The 17,625-nt window shown below is 34.6% G+C and overlaps 1 protein-coding gene across 2 annotated transcripts in view; it reads left to right on the forward strand.

The window, feature by feature from the left end:
• LOC106467673 (ectonucleotide pyrophosphatase/phosphodiesterase family member 6-like) overlaps positions 1–17,625 on the forward strand; it is a 58,487-nt gene that overhangs the window by 31,123 nt on the left and 9,739 nt on the right. For both annotated transcript variants that reach the window (XM_013928045.2, XM_013928047.2), the window contains exons 4-5: positions 92–256; positions 8,309–8,452. In XM_013928045.2, coding sequence (XP_013783499.1) covers positions 92–256; positions 8,309–8,452 — 309 coding nt within the window. The remainder of the gene's footprint in view (positions 1–91; positions 257–8,308; positions 8,453–17,625) is intronic.

A 17,625-nucleotide genomic window follows, 5' to 3' on the forward strand; every position in this document is an offset into this window, starting at 1 on the left:
TAATGTTGTAACTATACAATCAAATAGTGTTTATTGTTTAATGAGCATAGAAGTTTTAATTACCCATATAGTATCATTGGTTTGCATTTAGGTTAACTTGGTTATTGTATCAGACCATGGAATGACTTCCACTGATCCTACTAAAGGCTTAAAAGTGATCAATATCAGTGACACCATTGACCTTCAGGACTTGAAATTCATGATTTATTCTGGAGCTTCAAGTATGATAATTCCAACAGAAGGACAGGAAGATAAGGTGAATAAGCTATTATTGTCTTACATGGGTATTTGATATTTGGAATATTTTCTATCTCTTTTTGAAATTTTTAATAACTAATCTTTATAGGGCTGTAAGTTTGTCTGGATTAAACCCGCCTTGATTATTCTACTGTAGAATATTTCGAGTTCTATACTGAGCTGAAAAATAACTCACTTTTGATACCAAAACATATAAACTGGACTGTAAGTTATGGTGATTGTTTTTCAAAACCCCTGAAGTTTTAGTCATATTTAAATATAATTTAATTTTGACAGTTTCTCAATTTACAGAATAACTGATGTTTTTATTGTAATTTCTATAGAAGCTGTTTTCTGAGTGTACTGTAGTTAAAAGGTATATTGACCACATTTTTACATAGAGGTTATTGAATATTATTAATATTAACTATATGAACATTAACATTCTGCTATACAGGATGTCCTAGGTACTCTGTTGAGTTGTTGAAAAACAATGAAATTTCTAAAATTAATACTATAATAGATATTGTTATTTGATGATGAGGAACCCACTTGATGACAGCTTGAATGGGGGAATGAAAGAGATTTTATTACAAGTAACAAATGCATGATGTTTTGACAAGCTTTTGTTATTATCAGGTACTTATGTACTTGACACTAATTATCATCACAGCACACAAAACCCTATTGCATTATCCCGTTGCACTATTTCTGGAATCAAGTATATACATAACTTTGGTTATTAGTTAATATGTAACATGTCATTTGCTTATTCCAGTATGCTTCTGATGCTTTATTGTATGTTCAGTCAGATGATACATGAAATAAAAGGAGATCAATGTAACTGAAATTTAATAACTTTTTGTACAATATATATATATATATATATAAACACATACATACACACAGGGAGAGAAAATGTGTATGTGACAAAGAAATTGAGCATTTGGGGACAAATTATCTTAAAAATATTTCTCTTTTTGGTGACATTTTGAGCAAATATTTATTTTCAAGCCAGAAACAAGACTTCTTACTTTCCTTCTCTCCCTAGTACATTTGCAGCCTGCATTGTTCTGTATCTTAAACTGTTCCTTGTACTGAAATAACGTTAAGAAAATATTTAGGAAACTGTTTGATTTATTAAATACTTCAATTATGACTGAAAATATTCTGTTACAATCAGGTAAAGTACTGGTTCCACCAATTGTATATTTGTTATGACATTTAAGATACTTTCTGTGAACATTACATGCTACTGATAATCTCACTTACTCAAACATTTCAATTTGACACAATGAGAGTATCTTACACTACACCAAAAATACAACAGATAAAACTGTGTATTCTCTCAGATGTAGTGCGAGTCGTTCTTACTGTTTTACTGACATGAAAATTTATTACCTGCTGAAAATTCCAGTGTCAAAATTGAAACATTTTTTTTTCCATTGTTAATGCAAATAACAGGTACATTGTATGTTCAAAAATACCTTAAAGGTCAGTAATCACAGTTAACTTCATACCACAAAGTCTTAACTCCCTAATCAAATTCTTCATTTCCATTCACATGTGGCTTAATAATTATGTTTATTCATTCATGTTATATAACACTTGTGTATGATGTTGTGTAACATTAATACATGTGTGAAACCACACACATGTATGTATATATATATATCCATTATACACAATCACAGACATTAATAGTTGCCTTTGGCTTCCACTGAAATTACATACTATCTGTTTCAAGCTACTATCTGAAGCAACTGTTTGTAGCTATTGTCTATTAAGTGCTGCCACCTGTGAGCTGTCAATCTAAAGCATCACAAAATAAATAATCACTGATCGAGCTCATCCCAACAAAGACTATTTAGCTACAATTTTTCTTAAGTCAGGATTAATTATTGGAGAATATATCAATATACACTCAAACAAAGTACAAGTCTACATTTTATTTTGAGGTGTACCAGTAACAATTATCCAGTAAAGATTATATGGTATTCTCCATGGAGCTCATGCTACTCTGCTAGATCAGGTGATGATCCTTGTAAAACTTTTCAATTTGCCTCACAAACATCACTCATAAAGCAAGAATTGCAAACCCCTATGTTTTTGAACTCGTATGTATATTATTCAGTTGTGCAAACTGTCAATGCATAATGTATTATATCTACTGTAAGCTGTATTAACCCTATGGTTACTGGTCTCCATTCTGCATTTGTCATGAGGTTTTACTGAGTTACGTTCAAAATTTAATTAAGTAACTGTACTATCAATGTATGTCAGTGAAATTAGTATTGTAACATATGTTATAATTCAATGTTTTATATTATTTATGGTTTAATTTCTTGATTTTAAAAGAAACTTTAAAAAAAAACTATTAATCTTCCGTTTTGTTGTCCAATGATGTACAAACATTTACAAGTCTTAGCTTTCAGTCTTTGTAACTTAAGTAATTCTTTTCATAGACTGGACCTTAATGTATAGGCAGAAACTAGGTTAATTACTCTATTTACACATCCTTCCTTCAAATTCCTTAGGGAAGTTCCAAGAAAGGAAAAATAAATCTCTTAGGAACTCTTGACAGAAGCCATACCCATTTTCTGCACATAGTCATACAATTTAGCACTCAATGCTGAGTATTTCTGTAGATGTTTATAACCATTAGAAAGAGCTCATTTTAAACTACAATTATCCATTGGTTATTTTCAAATTGTCTTGCAGAATTCCATACAAGTTCTTGAATTCGCTCTCAGTTTTGTTGCTGTTTATGTCCTTGCTAGCACTTAGCATTGTTTCTCACCTTGAAATTTGTTAGTTAGGTAGACAATTAAATTGTAATTAGGGTTTAGTTTTATATTTTAGCTAATTATTTATTTGTATTTTAAAATGACATATTAGAAAGGTTTAGTCATTTTTTAAAATCAACCCAAATTTTCCTTTGTTCATGAGGCTTAATGTAGTATATAAGTGCTGTTACATTCTACAGAAGCCTAAAGTGTCTCTACCGATAATACTGTAATATTGCCTGAGGACTCCCATTGATGTGTGTTGCAATGAAAAATAATGTTGAAGGACAGGAAAGGAAAATAAAACATTAAAAAATAAACTACATGTGAAAATGTAAAGACATGAAATTAAGAATATATCCAAAAGATTTTTTAAGATTATTCGACAAAAAATTAAAAGTTATGTACATTTTTTCTATTTCTTAATTTCAAACATTTCATTGCACTATACATTGATGATAATACTTGAAATATTCAGAGTCAGAGTGCAAATAACTACAATATAAAAATAATAAGTCTTTAGTTAAAATACTTAATTAAAATAATCTCATTCTTTGTGTACAAAATACTTGTAATCTTTAACAGAATCTTACCAATTGTTGTGAAGATACATTTAGAAAGCTTCTATTGTTGAACTGTGTATCATTCTTCATACAAGAATTAAGCCAAATGGGTACAAACTGTAACCATATGGTTAATTGTGCAGCTATCATCCAATATCCCATGGATATATCTTACAGTGAAATTCTGCTCAATAGCTCAGAAAGTAAGGGTTACAAAGCCATTTTGATCCAATTAATCTTGCAAACTGTTCTAACTGCAGTTGATTGAATGGTAATTGTACATTGTAGCACATACACTATAATTTACAGTGTTACCTGATAGCTCAGAAAGCAAAAGTTGCAACACCCTTTCAGCTGATTTTGGAACTCCTAACTATCATTTCCATTTGTATAAACTGTTAACACACTAGGCATTATTATGTTTACTAGCATCAGCCATTTTAGTTTTGTGGTAATTGATTGGAATCACATAATATATCACATACATTGTATTGTGAACATAATTTTATTGCTTGAAAAGTAAGAATTACCATTTCCTTTCAATAATCAGGTGCTCAGTCATTTTGACTGCTGTAAATTAATGGACTGACTAGTGTAATCACAAGATGGGGTCCAATCCAGCATCAACTAATGCAGACCTTAACCACTCCACATATTCATGTGGACACTGTGGGACATACACTATGGGTGGAAAACTGTACATCATATCACCAGGAAGCAAAACCTGTATATGTCTCTGCAGTTATGTGATACACCATCTTGACATAAGTCAATTTGGTCTGGATTACCAGTCTTAGCAAGTGTGCACCTGACAGTCTGTATCACTGTTTTCACTAACCATTAGACTAGGGATGATAAGGAGAAGTGTGCTTCTTCACCCTACTTAACAGTTTACACAACTCAAAGAACAGTTGGTTGTTAAAGCTAGCTCCCTGATCTATGTGGGTCTCTTCAGGTGCTCCAAACCAGGCTATCCAGTGCTTTGCCAGTGCAGCAGCTGTAGACTGTTAGATGTATCAATGAAAGGATAAGCCTTGCCTCATGAGTATATAGAGGTGACCTCTGTATGTTTCTGGTTTTGGACTAGTGATATCCAGGGCTTTTCTCTGTAGAAAACAACAAATTTTTTTCTTGGAGTTTACCCTGTTTTGGGTGACATTTTCTCTGGGTGGCAAACACCATACAATGTTTATACCAGCACTGAATGTCTTGATTGAAATTGTCCAAAAGAACTACTGTCATACATTAGTACAAGTTTGTGTATCACCATGGTGCCCCTTTTAGGCTTTATTTTAGGCAAAATCTGGAGAAGCTTGTGCCTCTGGTGACAACTAGCTATAAAACAGGCTAAGAACCACTGCTCATTGGTAGCAATGGTATAGAACATCTTTGTGCACTAGTAACTGAGTGTACAAGAGCCATAGGCTATGGTCATCCATGTCATGTTCCTCAATATCAGCTGGACAAGCTTTATTCTGCTGTATGGGAAGGAACACAAACAATAGATTTGGGTCCCTCAGAAGCATTAATTGTGGCATCAATCTGTTCTTGGAATCCCCTATGGCATGGCTTGTTGTTATAGCAGAAGTACTCTTTAATTCCCCCCACAGTGGCCAGAATCCAAACATTCAGTGAATTTATAGTGTCTCTCCATCTGGCAAGACAGTCCATCTGAATTTCCTTGTTATAGGCATGGGCAGTAATTAATGATTAAATCATACTCTTACAATGCTGTTATCCAGTGTGTTACCATCCTTCTGGGGTTTTGAAAGTTCATCAATCAGTTCACCATTTTAATGATGCATAGTCCACTCAAGCACAGTATTTTCTAACATACAAGTATTACCAGAAGTGTTTCAAGAAGACAACAGCCACAAGCGGTTCTTTACATGTCATAAGCGTGTGACTATTATATACAATTACATGTTCTACTCTTTCCTGCAACTGCAATAACACTGCTCCAATTCCATTATCACTCATGTTAGTGTCAAGTAGGAATTCACAATCCTCTTATAGATATGCTTGCTTGCATTCTCATTCAATCTGAAATGCATTTCTGCCTTAGTATAAGAGCCAATAATAATGAGACAATTTTAGCCACAAACCATCAAAATACAATGTAAAAATCAAGGAAACTGTGGACTTCTTGTTTGAACACAGTTTGAGGTCAATTTCACACCATTGCTATTTTAGGATGATCCATGGAAATTATTTCTCTACCTACAATATTACTGAGAAAATCCACTTCAGAGCATATAAGCACATTTCTTCCAGGTTTCAGATTCAAGGCTGCCTTCTTATCTACTGGAATACCATTTTCAGGTTCTCAGACACAGATTCAAATGTTCAACCAAATACCAAAATGTGATCAATGTAGATCAGGCACTTCTTCCATTGCAGCTTTTTCAGTGTAAGCCCCATTAACCTCTCAAAGATAGCAGCAGAGTTACACAGGCTGAATGCCATAACACGAAGCTTGCATAAGCCATCTCTCATGCTAAATGCAATTGTGGGTCTACTCTTATCATCCAGATTGACTTGCCAGTATCGAGTTGCCAGGGTCAAAGGCATCCATACATTCATCTTTTCATGGTAATGGAAAGGAATCAAGATGAGTCACCACATTCACCCATCTGAAACCAGTACAAAACCTGGGCATACCTTCCTACTTTCTCACAATCACTACTGGAGATAACCAAGCATTTTCTAAAGACATTATGAATTTGTCATTTAATGTACACTTTATTTCAGTAGTAGCAACTTCCACAGTGCTCCAGGAATGTCTGTGCTGCAGTTGTTTAATTGGATATGTGTCACATTTATCTGTGTGATGTGGGACTGTGCTTTGACTCGTTTAGCCATCATATCCCCTAAATACATCAACATATTCTGCCATTAACCCTCTAGGTCATAAGTCCTTCTAGTTCTTGAAAGTACCATTTTGCTAACTAGAAGCCTTTTTAATTTTAATAACATGAGAGTTCAAGTAAAGGGCAGTGAACACCTCAGCAGCTAATAGCAAACTGCATTAACGATATCCTGTAGTCGTGGCACTAATATTTTCACCTTTCTATCCACTCTATGGTGTATTCAAGTGAACTGAATTATTAGATTTAGTAGAGTTAGAGTTATTTGGTAGATTTGTTAAGTAATTGTATAGTTGTTCAAGATATTGATTATGGAGTATTACTAAAACTTACTTAACTGAGTTCATATTAAACAGAAAAATGAAACTGGACACAATTATAGAACAAAATGCACAATCTTTATTATATAATGTAAGATAAACACAGTGTATGTACTTGTAGTTTTTACACCAGATGATTCCTTTCAACTGGTTCTTCTATAATCAACCATTTAAATTGAAATCATATCTCAAACTGTCCAAGTGTCAGCTTCCTTAGTTTCCAAGAAACCTTGTATTTACATAGTGTGACCGGTAATACTCACATGACAGGTCATTCTCATTACAGCTGTTGAATATACAAGTCTGTTTAGTGTAGGTGTTATTATTTAGTTTATTTTGTGACTTAATATTTAATGATTGTGTAGTTTTTAAGACAGGAGTGTTTAAGATGGGTTGTTTTAAAAGTGTTAGTTGTGACAAATTTTGTTACGTAACTCTGTACAAGTCTTATGTTGTGTTTGCAATTACATTGTTGTCTAGGCTTTACTAATATTGTTGATGTCAAGTTACTCGATTCTTCAGTATTTTTCTTGTTACCATAACTGAGTATTGTTACATTAAAGTGCCGCTTGCATAGTTTATAGAAAGTTCGAGGTCTCAGTGAACAATGTATAAATATAGGCAACCAAGCAAGTAAAAGTTAAGAAGTAGAGTAAAAGTGAAGTAAAGTGCAGTTCAGTCAGAAAATTAGTTAGCGAAAGAAAACGTGAAGTTAGCCAGTGTGTGGGTGATTAGCTGTAATGGGCAATATTTTTAAACGAGCTTCACAGTTGAATAGAGTAAGAAGAATAATTTATCTTGTCAAAGGATGTTCTAAAGTAATTGAACCCATATGTGTGGACATTGACGAAAAGGAGACAGGTATTTAAAGTTCGAGATACAGCTGTGTTAACTCACAGGGTAACATAAGTGAATTATTTACTGATAAGAGTATAGAGAAATATTTCGTCTTGTCAATTGAATTCTAATGTAATTGAATCAGCCTGAGTAGAATTTCAACAAGAAAAGAGAATTATTTAGAGTTTTGAAGAAAACTGATTTCTTATAGTGTAAAGAAATTTTGTACATACGTTTGACTTGTTTTGAATATATTATTTTAAAATAATATCTATAGAAGTCATGAAATGAACTGAAGGTTTTTTATCATTTGTAATCAAAGATTACCTTTATTTACATGAATGACATAAAATAAATTATTTGAAACAATTGAATTACTAGCTGTTCCTTTTGTTATTGTTATTTGACAAATATAGTATAAAAAAATTACTTCAAAATGAGTAATTCATAAACGATAAATGAAAACTATCACCTTAGCTAAAGTAGTAGTAAGTGCCTAAAAAAATTTTAATACACAACAGTGTTTTTAGCCAAACATAAAATTATTTTGAAATGGAAATTGCTGTACAGTGGTTGAACTGAGTATATATGTTTTATGACTGTCAGAATGAACAAAAGTAAACAGTGTGTCTTTCAGTAATGTATCAATAAAAAAAGTTTTTAATGCTTAAAACTACCTCATTGTAATTCTTTCTCAGGTATATGAAGCCTTAATGAAAACAAAAATAGATGGACTTCATGTGTACAAAAAAGAAGACATTCCTGAAGAGTACCACATCAAACACAACCGTTTAACTACACCTATTATTCTGATAGCAGACTATGGATATTATATAGCAGGAGTAGGTGTCTTACATTAACTCTTATGCTATAGACAGATCAAAGTGTGCATGATATTACTTTTTAGAATTATATTCAAAATCTAATTAAACTACTTTATTATCATTATATACAAATAAACTTGGCATCAAAATGTAGTTAATAAATCTAATTTTAATAAATTATATAAGTTTTAAGTTCTTAACTTTATAAGGAAAGATTTTAAAAAATCCTCAATCTCCTCTAGTGTGAGAATTGTGACATTTTTTCTCTAGGTACGTCTTCGCTTGTCTCTAATTTATTTATCATCCATCTGAGAAGTATGAAATTCATTATAAATTACTCATTATAATACAGATATTACTCAGGCAAAGCATAATTTTTATACTCTTCAATCCTGTTTGTATATAGAACCATAAACTATAAAATCAGACCCACTTGCCATGCCCTTCTTTGATGTTTAATACTATACTATTTTTAACCAATAGAAAACCAATTTAATACTATACTATTTTTAACCAATAAAAAACCAGTTTAATACTATACTATTTTTAACCAATAGAAAACCAATTTAATACTATACTATTTTTAACCAATAGAAAACCAATTTAATACTATACTATTTTTAACCAATAGAAAACCAGAGTTTTACTCTGTAAAATGACATATTATATTCCATTGTTTTCTGTACAGTTTTGGCTATTTTGCCTCTAGTTCAAAACTTTATCCTCATGGGAATGACATCAGCAAGCTTAGCCGAATTTTGAAAGGCTTTTATTCCATAGAATTATTGTAGTTATAGGACATTATTTGCTTTGTGCAACTTATTTTTCTCTGCTTTTAGGTGCTTTATTTAATTCAATAAAATTATTTAGTGTTGTAGTACCATTAGTATAAAAATGTAGGCTTTAGTTTCCTCAACAGTCAACAGAAAAAAACAAGAAGACTTACTAGGTAAGTACTACATTTCTTGTTTTTCATGTGTATTCTTTATTTATTATTATAAAAGTTACTAAAATGTACAAATCAGAAACTTAGATAAGGTAAAATTAAGAATAAGAACAATAATTTTTTTATGGGGTATGCACTACATAACTCAATATGGTAATGTGAGCTATATATTTGTGGAGTGACTTACAACTTGTGTGGTGGGACTATTAGTTAGGCATGGTTCAAAGGGCAATAAAATGTAAGTAGAAACAGATGTATACTGTTATAAGCTTTAACTATTGAGGATAAACAACTGTAGCTTCCTATTACAATTTTTAGTCATCATAGAAAGAAAAAAAGGCAATTTAGATTTGTTTCTTTTTTCCGCAGTTACGAGGTCATTCAAAATTAACCATCCTTGTGTAAAGCTAGGGTAAACAAAATATAAAATTTTACTGAAAACAAGTGTTTGAAATGTACTTAGGAGGTTTTAGTGATTACGCAAAAGAAATTTGAGTTTTTTGAGATGAAAAGAAGTATTTTTAGTCTTAACATGAAAATGTTAAGCATAAGATGAATGAAATGTTAATTGAGGACAATATAATCTAAAAGTACAAAAATTATGAGGTATTTGGATGTGTCATATTTACAGTTTGCTTGAAGTCTGATGATAATTTTACTCTCAACTATGAAACTAGTGGTAGTGTTGAAACTCAAGATGCAAGTTAGACATAAATCTCAAAAATTGGGTAAGACATGATTAAAGTCAGGCATGGAAACATAACAGGTTTAGGTTGGAAAAGAATAAATGTTAAAACCTGAAAAAAAATTATTAAGTATATTATCACTGTGATATTCTTGGTTTCACAGACTTATTTTTCAATAATCATGTTGGAGCTGCAGAAAAGCTGGAGCTTTGCTTAATTGCTTGATAGATTGAGGGCTGGACCATCCAAACTTGAGGTTAGACAATTGATTACTTGTTCCAGAGTCCAGCTGTTCTAGACATTAACCAACCTAAAAAGCTTTTAAGAAGTAATTCAGATCCTTTTTTGTTATATCAGACATTAACCAACCTAAAAAGCTTTAAAGAAGTAATCCAGATCCTTTTTTGTTATACCAGACATTAACCAACCTAAAAAACTTTTAAGAAGTGGTCCAGATTCTCTTTTGTTATACCCTTAAATGTTAGGGTGATATATATTTAGCCTTTATCACAGTTACTTGTAGTTTTGGTGAAAACCACTTACTCGTGGATTCTTGGCTAAGAAGTCCTAATATCAGGGGATATTGTGGAATGGGCTTGTACAGGGACTCAGATGAGTGTTAGATCCCTGTATTGTTGTAAAACAGCAAGTCACTGAAGGTAACTTGTCCATTAGCTTTGTTTGAGTTTGAGCTTCTTTACAACCCTTTGCTGCCTTGAAAGTACACCACCTGGCATGGAGAAACTCAGTTCTGCCCCACAGATCACCATCTTCTTCAGTCTATGCCCAGTATCTCACCTGCTAGAAAAACATACTTTACTGGTGCAAATCATCAACCAAAGGCACCTCCAGTCTCTCTTGGCCAGTTACTTGTAGTCTTGACAACCCCGTTTGGTCTCAAACATCCCAGACTGGTTACCACCATGGTTAGCCTCAGTTGTTTCTGTTTCCTTTGCATTGGTGTTAAACCTTAGGGAGGTTATCTAATTGGATATTCTGGCTGGACCAGATTCTAGCAGTTCTCTTCCTGAATCTGTGACAACAGTGAGAAAGACATCATGGACTTTTACAGCATTAGAGTAAATCTAATGTCCAGGATAGAACTTCTCTTAGGCCCAATGGCTCTTCCTCCCAGTTTTCACTTGTTATTGCCTAAATCTTCCTCTTGATCATGGGTCCTTCAACTTGTGAAAAATAGAATTATCTCAATTATAAAGCTTAAACTTAATAACCCAAAAGAAAAGCAGACACTGCAGTAACAAATCCTGCAGTCACAGCTCCAGATTTTTTCCTCCCTACCTACTCTGTGGTATTCTCAGTTGAAGGTACAGAATAACTGTAAATCTGCCAGAAAACATTTGGTGGAACAAAACTTGAATTCTTTTAATTCTGATTGAATCTGAAGCAAGGAAAGAGACTGGACATAATATATCATTCACAAGTAAGATAAAAAGCTTAAAGGGCTGGTGTATTGTATGACCTATACTGGATATATCTATAAAAATAAAGGCCTGTGGGTGTATGTGTGGCCACCATAACTCCAAGATGAAAGAACCTGGGAACCTGAAATTTAGAAATAGAAATCACAAAAAAATTGAAGAGTAGAAATCACAGCTGTGTGCATCCTCACTTGCATGTCTGTGTATGTGTGACCACCATAGCTCAAAGGGGAAAGAACCTAGAAACCTGAAATTTTGAAATAGAAATCACAAAAAAATTGACAAATAGAAATCACAGTTATGTGCATGTGTGACCACCATAGCTCCAAGATGAAAGAACCTAGGAACCTGAAATTTAGAAATAGCAATCACAAACAAAATTGAAAAATAGAAATCACAGCTGTGTGAGTGCTCACTTGCATGTCTGTGTATGTGTGACCACCATAGCTCCAAGAGGAAAGAACCTAGAAACCTGAAATTTTGAAAGAGAAATCACAAAAAAATTGACAAATAGAAATCACAGTTGTGTGCATGTCTGTGCATGTGTGAACACCAGTTCCAAGATGAAAGAACTAGAAACCTGAAATTTTGAAATAGAAATCATAAAAAAATTGACAAATAGAAACCACAGTTGTGTGCATGTGTGACCACCATAGCTTCAATATGAAATAACCTAGAAACCTGAAATTTAGAAATAGAAATCACAGTTGTGTGCATGCTCACATGCATGTCTGTGTATGTGTGTGACCACCATAGCTCCAAGAGAAAAGAACCTGAAAACCTGAAATTTTGCTCCCATACTAATTGGACCCTGAGGGTTTGCACCTGGGTATTATTACTTACCTATGTGTGTGTGCAAATATTTTTATGCAAAAAACACATAGAAAAGAAATGTGACTGCCATATCTCCAAGATGAAAGAACCTAGAAATCTGAAATTTTGCACCCATACTAATTGTACTTTGAGGATGTGCACCAGGATAGTATTACTTATCTTATCCACGTGCATGCACATGCACATGTTTTTAATGAGGCAAGCAAGTGAAAAACCACATGGTAAAGAAGTGGTTCCTTATATTAAAAATTGTAGATATAAATTACAGACAGACACACATTGTGTGTGCATGCATGTGCATCTTTTTAATTAGGCAATCTAGCAAAAAACCACATAGAAAAGAAGTGACTCCTTATATAACAACTTTTAATATGTATAAAAGCCAGTGCATTTTGGTAACAATGCATTCCAACAATGGCTTTTGTATCATGTTGCTTAGCAATGAAATATAACATAATATTATTGTTAAGAGGCTATGTGCTGAAAGTATAAAATGAAATGTATAAACTACAAAATTTAAAAAATATTTGTTGTTTTCTAATTTAGAGGCTAGGCTCCACTAATTAAAAAGGTTTATTTTTTATTATTTAATTTTAAAATTGGAGGACAAGTCATAGGGAAGGTTACCTTTATAAACAGGCCACATCCTGTAAAGGAGTAACAAAAGTATATAGGTTATGCTTTTCTGCTGAAATGGGTTCAGAATACACACACTGACATAGTCATCTAGAATAAATCAACCTTATCATCCGAGCGAAACTAGAGTACTTGTATATATATATATATATATATATTATATCTCAGAGTAGCTTTGTCTCAACTATCTTATTATCAATCATCAAAATTCCTGTTACATACTGAGAAAATATGGCATTATATAGGAAGAAAAACAATGCATTTCTTCTCAGGACATTATATCCATATGATTGATGGTCACTGTATCATAAGCTAAAAACTATCATAATTCTAATGAAAATGATGTTATTATTATTCTCCCTTGAAGTTAGCTATCTTACAAATATCTGGTATTCCTTTAAAAAGATCACAGATGCTTTCATTACAGTATGTGCCAGGTTACAGCAGGAACTTAGTGGTTCCCTTAACTAACTTTTTATATTAAAAAACTATATATATGTTCAAAAAGGACAGAAATTTTGAAAACATTTATATATTTACTAAGGAGCAGGGGTCATATAACATAGCACATCACTTAATACTTTCTTATGAAAATATATTGAAAACAATGAATTACGAAAATAATATAACACTTAAATAATGATAAGTTTTATTTGGTGAGAATGATGGAGAAAAAAATAATTTCCACAAGGAAAAACTGTAACAGTTGTGAACATAATTAAGTACAAACTGCAATCCACTGTTTGAGAGGGAAGAGACAGCAGACTAAGCGTACTTGTCAGCACCATTAAACAAACCTTTTCATTGCTAAATTTTAAAGAAGTATTTTTTTATAGAAAATAAAAATCACATATTTTGCAGTAAATATATATCATGAACCACTATATATGTGGTTCATAATAGGGATTACAAGGAATTACACAAAACCCTAATAGAATATTTAGGCAAAAGCACCTTAAACAGTAAAGATTCAATCAGTTCAAACAACACTTTAAAACCTTTACTGTTGACTGCTTAGGCTGTACATGTATAAAAATGCACACAAAAAAACATGGCTGTTAAACTTGCAAGGAAAAGAAAATCCACTCGGCCCATTTATACTTCTTTTTCATATTGTTACGACAGCAGATGCTGGGAGCATGCGCGCTGGAGTGTCTCGAAGGATCATGAATTATCGAGCAACCCCGCGGGTGTTTGCTAGACGCCCTCTTTTTTAGTATATAAGCCTGGCGAGAAAAACCAGAGGAATTAAAGATATAGATAATTGAGTCAAGCAAACAGTAGGCACCATAAATAAAGTGTATGAATCACTGTGATTTATAGCGTGTGTTATAAAGGTAGTTAAGTTTAACGTACTGATTGGAAATTCTGTGTATTACAAAGCATGTATTGAGAAAGAATAAACTAGTTTTAATCAAGAAAGGACTTGTATCACTGAAGTTCCTCGGAAAGATATTTTTTCGGAAATTATCAAACAAGCAGATACACAACAAATTGGTGTCAGAGAGTGGGTGACGGAAAAGAAATAAAAAAAAAGTTGGAGACGAGAAGTGGCAAATCAGTCCAAAGTCTACAAGATTACATTTAGGACTAGAGACCGTGCTAAAGGGGAGAGCCTGCAAAAGCTGGCACAGGACTTGGAAAGTATGGCACACAAGGCCTACCCAACTGCGCCACCCGACATCCTCAAGTTGTTGCTTAGGGATCAGTTTGTAGATGCCTTGGACAGTCCAAAACTGAAGATACAAGTGAACCAAGCATACCCCTCTACTATGCAGGATGCAATGGCCAGAGCTCTTGAATTTGAATCCTACGTTAAGTCAAGCACAAAGATACCAAGGTTGATACAGTCATCAGGATTCAAGGCCAGAAAAGGTCAGCTTTCAGATAAGTTTGAGGGACTTTGCTGGCACTGTAACATACCTGGGCACAAGAGAGCTCAATGCTGGCAACTTCAACACAGGGAGATGCCACGGCAGGAAAGGCTGCTACCCAGAAAGGTTGTTGGAACTGTGGAGAGCAAGGACATATGAGGAGCCAGTGTAAGAAAAATACTACCAATATGTCAGTTTCGGGAAACCAGTAGTGGTTGGTGTTGAGGGATAACCACCAACCCCCATTGTGAAAGTCCCAACAGCTAAGTGTAAAATGGCAAGCACACATAGTGTCTACATGACAGGGAAGCTGGATGGCAAAAAGTGCAACTTCGTCATAGATTCTGCATCTCAGCAAACCCTTGTGAGCACCAAGGTGCTGGATCACAAAGGAGTGCCAGAAGCTGTACAGAAGCTCTGTGGTGTGAAAGGACATTATGCAAGGTTGTGGGGACCAGTGTGGTTAACTATTGAGCTCATGGGCATAAAGGACAGACACAAAGTATACTTGGCTGACATTGAAGACCAATGCATACTAGGGTTGGACTACTTACTACTGAGGAAGTGTGTAGTTAACTTTGATAAAATGACGTTTGGGAACAACAAAGGCCAAATTCTGGTAAGTGTTGCTGCATCTGTTGATTTGCATGTCACAGCACTTAAGTCAACTACAATATCCCCTGTGTCAGAGAAGATAATTTGGGGTAGAATAAAAGAACACCCCCAAGGAAGGCCGATGCTTGTGGAAGCAGTGGAAGACCCATCCAGGCCAGCAGGCGTGAAGATTGGAAGATCACTTGTGCCAGGTTATCAAGTAGTACCCATAACAGTGGCTAATTTCTCTAAATGTGAACAGAAACTTAAGGAAGGGACATTGTTGGGTGTGTAACAGGAGGTAGAGCCAGTCAATGTTAAGGCAAGAATTACAACCATAAAGAAAGGACATCCTCTCCCAGAAACCTTTAACTGACCTCTATAAAAAGAGCATAATCTATTTATCATTATCACAGGCTCTTCAGGTTAGGGAACTTTTGGCGAATTATGCAGACATTTTTTTGAAAAGAGATCATGACCTTGGCTGCACAGACCGTGTAGAGCACAGAATAAACACAGGCAATCACCATCCAATAAAGATCCCTCCAAGGAGAATAGCTCTGGCAAAGCGACAAGAGATGAAGAAGGTCATGGATGGCCTAATTAAGGAAGGGATAGTTGAGAAATCAGATAGTCCCTCGTCAACTCCCATCGTGTTAGTCCAGAAGAAGGATGGGACCCAACATTGCTGCGTGGACTTCGGGGCTCTTAACAGTATAACCAAAAAGGACTCATACCCACTGTCAAGAATTGATGATATTCTCGATGCCCTAAGTGGACCCAGGTGGTTTTCAACTCTGGACTTAATGTCGGGTTTCCATAACATGAAAATGGTTGAAGCAGATAAACCTAAGACTGCATTTATTTATGGCGAATGTCTCTGTCAATACTGTGTTATGCCATTCAGGCTTAGCAATGCTCCACCAACATTTGAAAGGCTGATGGAAAGAGTACTGGAAGGCCTACAATGGAGGATAGCCCTAGTGTACCTGGATGATGTCATTGTGTTTGCAACAACTTTTGATGAGGAAATGTCCCAGCTAGAGGAAGTATTCAAGCATTTGAAAGCAGCAAACATCAAACTCCATCCCAAGAAATGCCACTTGTTCCAGAAAGAGGTGCTTTACTTGGGTCACATTGTAAATGAGCATGGTGTGCAAACTGATCCTGATAATGTGAAAGCAGTGCATGATTGGCCAACACCAGATAATGTGGGAGAGTTAAGAAGTTTCTTGGGACTCTGTACCTATTACCGAAAGTTTGTGAAGGACTTTGCAACTATAGCTGTTTCACTACATGATTTGACCAAAAAAGGCCAGAAGTTTGAATGGACTGTTTCTTGCCAGCATGCTTTCAAGACATTGAAAGAAATAAGAATGGTGTAGGACATGCAGTACATGTTGTGCTAAAAGGGGACCCAAGCATAAGGGACGTGTTCCAATGAAGTTATATCAAGTTGGTGCACCAATCGAAAGAGTAGTCGTTGACATTGCTGGTCCTTTGCCTCAAACTCGTGCTGGAAACAAGTACATTTGTGTGGTGATGAATTATTTCACCAAATGGCCTGAGGCATATGCAATACCAAATCAGGAAGCTACAACTGTAGCTTCGGCTATTAGTAATTTCTTCTTCATATTTGGTATGCCATACAAACTGCATTCAGATCAAGGCCGTAATTTTGAATCAGCTGTGTTTCATGAATACTGCAATTTGTTTGGCATACGAAAGACCAGAACAATGCCACTTCATCTACAGTCTGATGGGATGGTAGAAAAGTGCAACTGGACACTGGGACAGGAATTGGCAAAGTTTTTGTAATAGCCGCCTAGATGACTGGGATGTCTTACTCCCTCCACTGTTGATGGCTTATAGAACAGCAGAGCATGAAGCCACTGGATACACTCCAGCAAAGTTGATGTTTGGTCAGGAACTTCAAATTTGAAAACGTCTGCTGATTCGATGAAGTTATCTTATGATAAGAGATCTACTGAAGTCAGCTTTGTACCAGGAGACAAGGTGTGGTTGTATAATTCCAGGAAGACCAAAGAGAAGTCTCCTAAATTGTCATCTCCATGGGAAGGCCCATATTACATAGTGGATCGTCTCTCAGACGTGACTTTCTGGATAAAATGTGGGTGGCTAGGTCATCCAAAGGTGGTGCATGCCAACAGGCTTTGGCGTT

Source organism: Limulus polyphemus, unplaced genomic scaffold, assembly GCF_000517525.1.
Source record: "Limulus polyphemus unplaced genomic scaffold, Limulus_polyphemus-2.1.2 Scaffold2701, whole genome shotgun sequence".
NCBI lineage: Eukaryota > Metazoa > Arthropoda > Merostomata > Xiphosura > Limulidae > Limulus > Limulus polyphemus.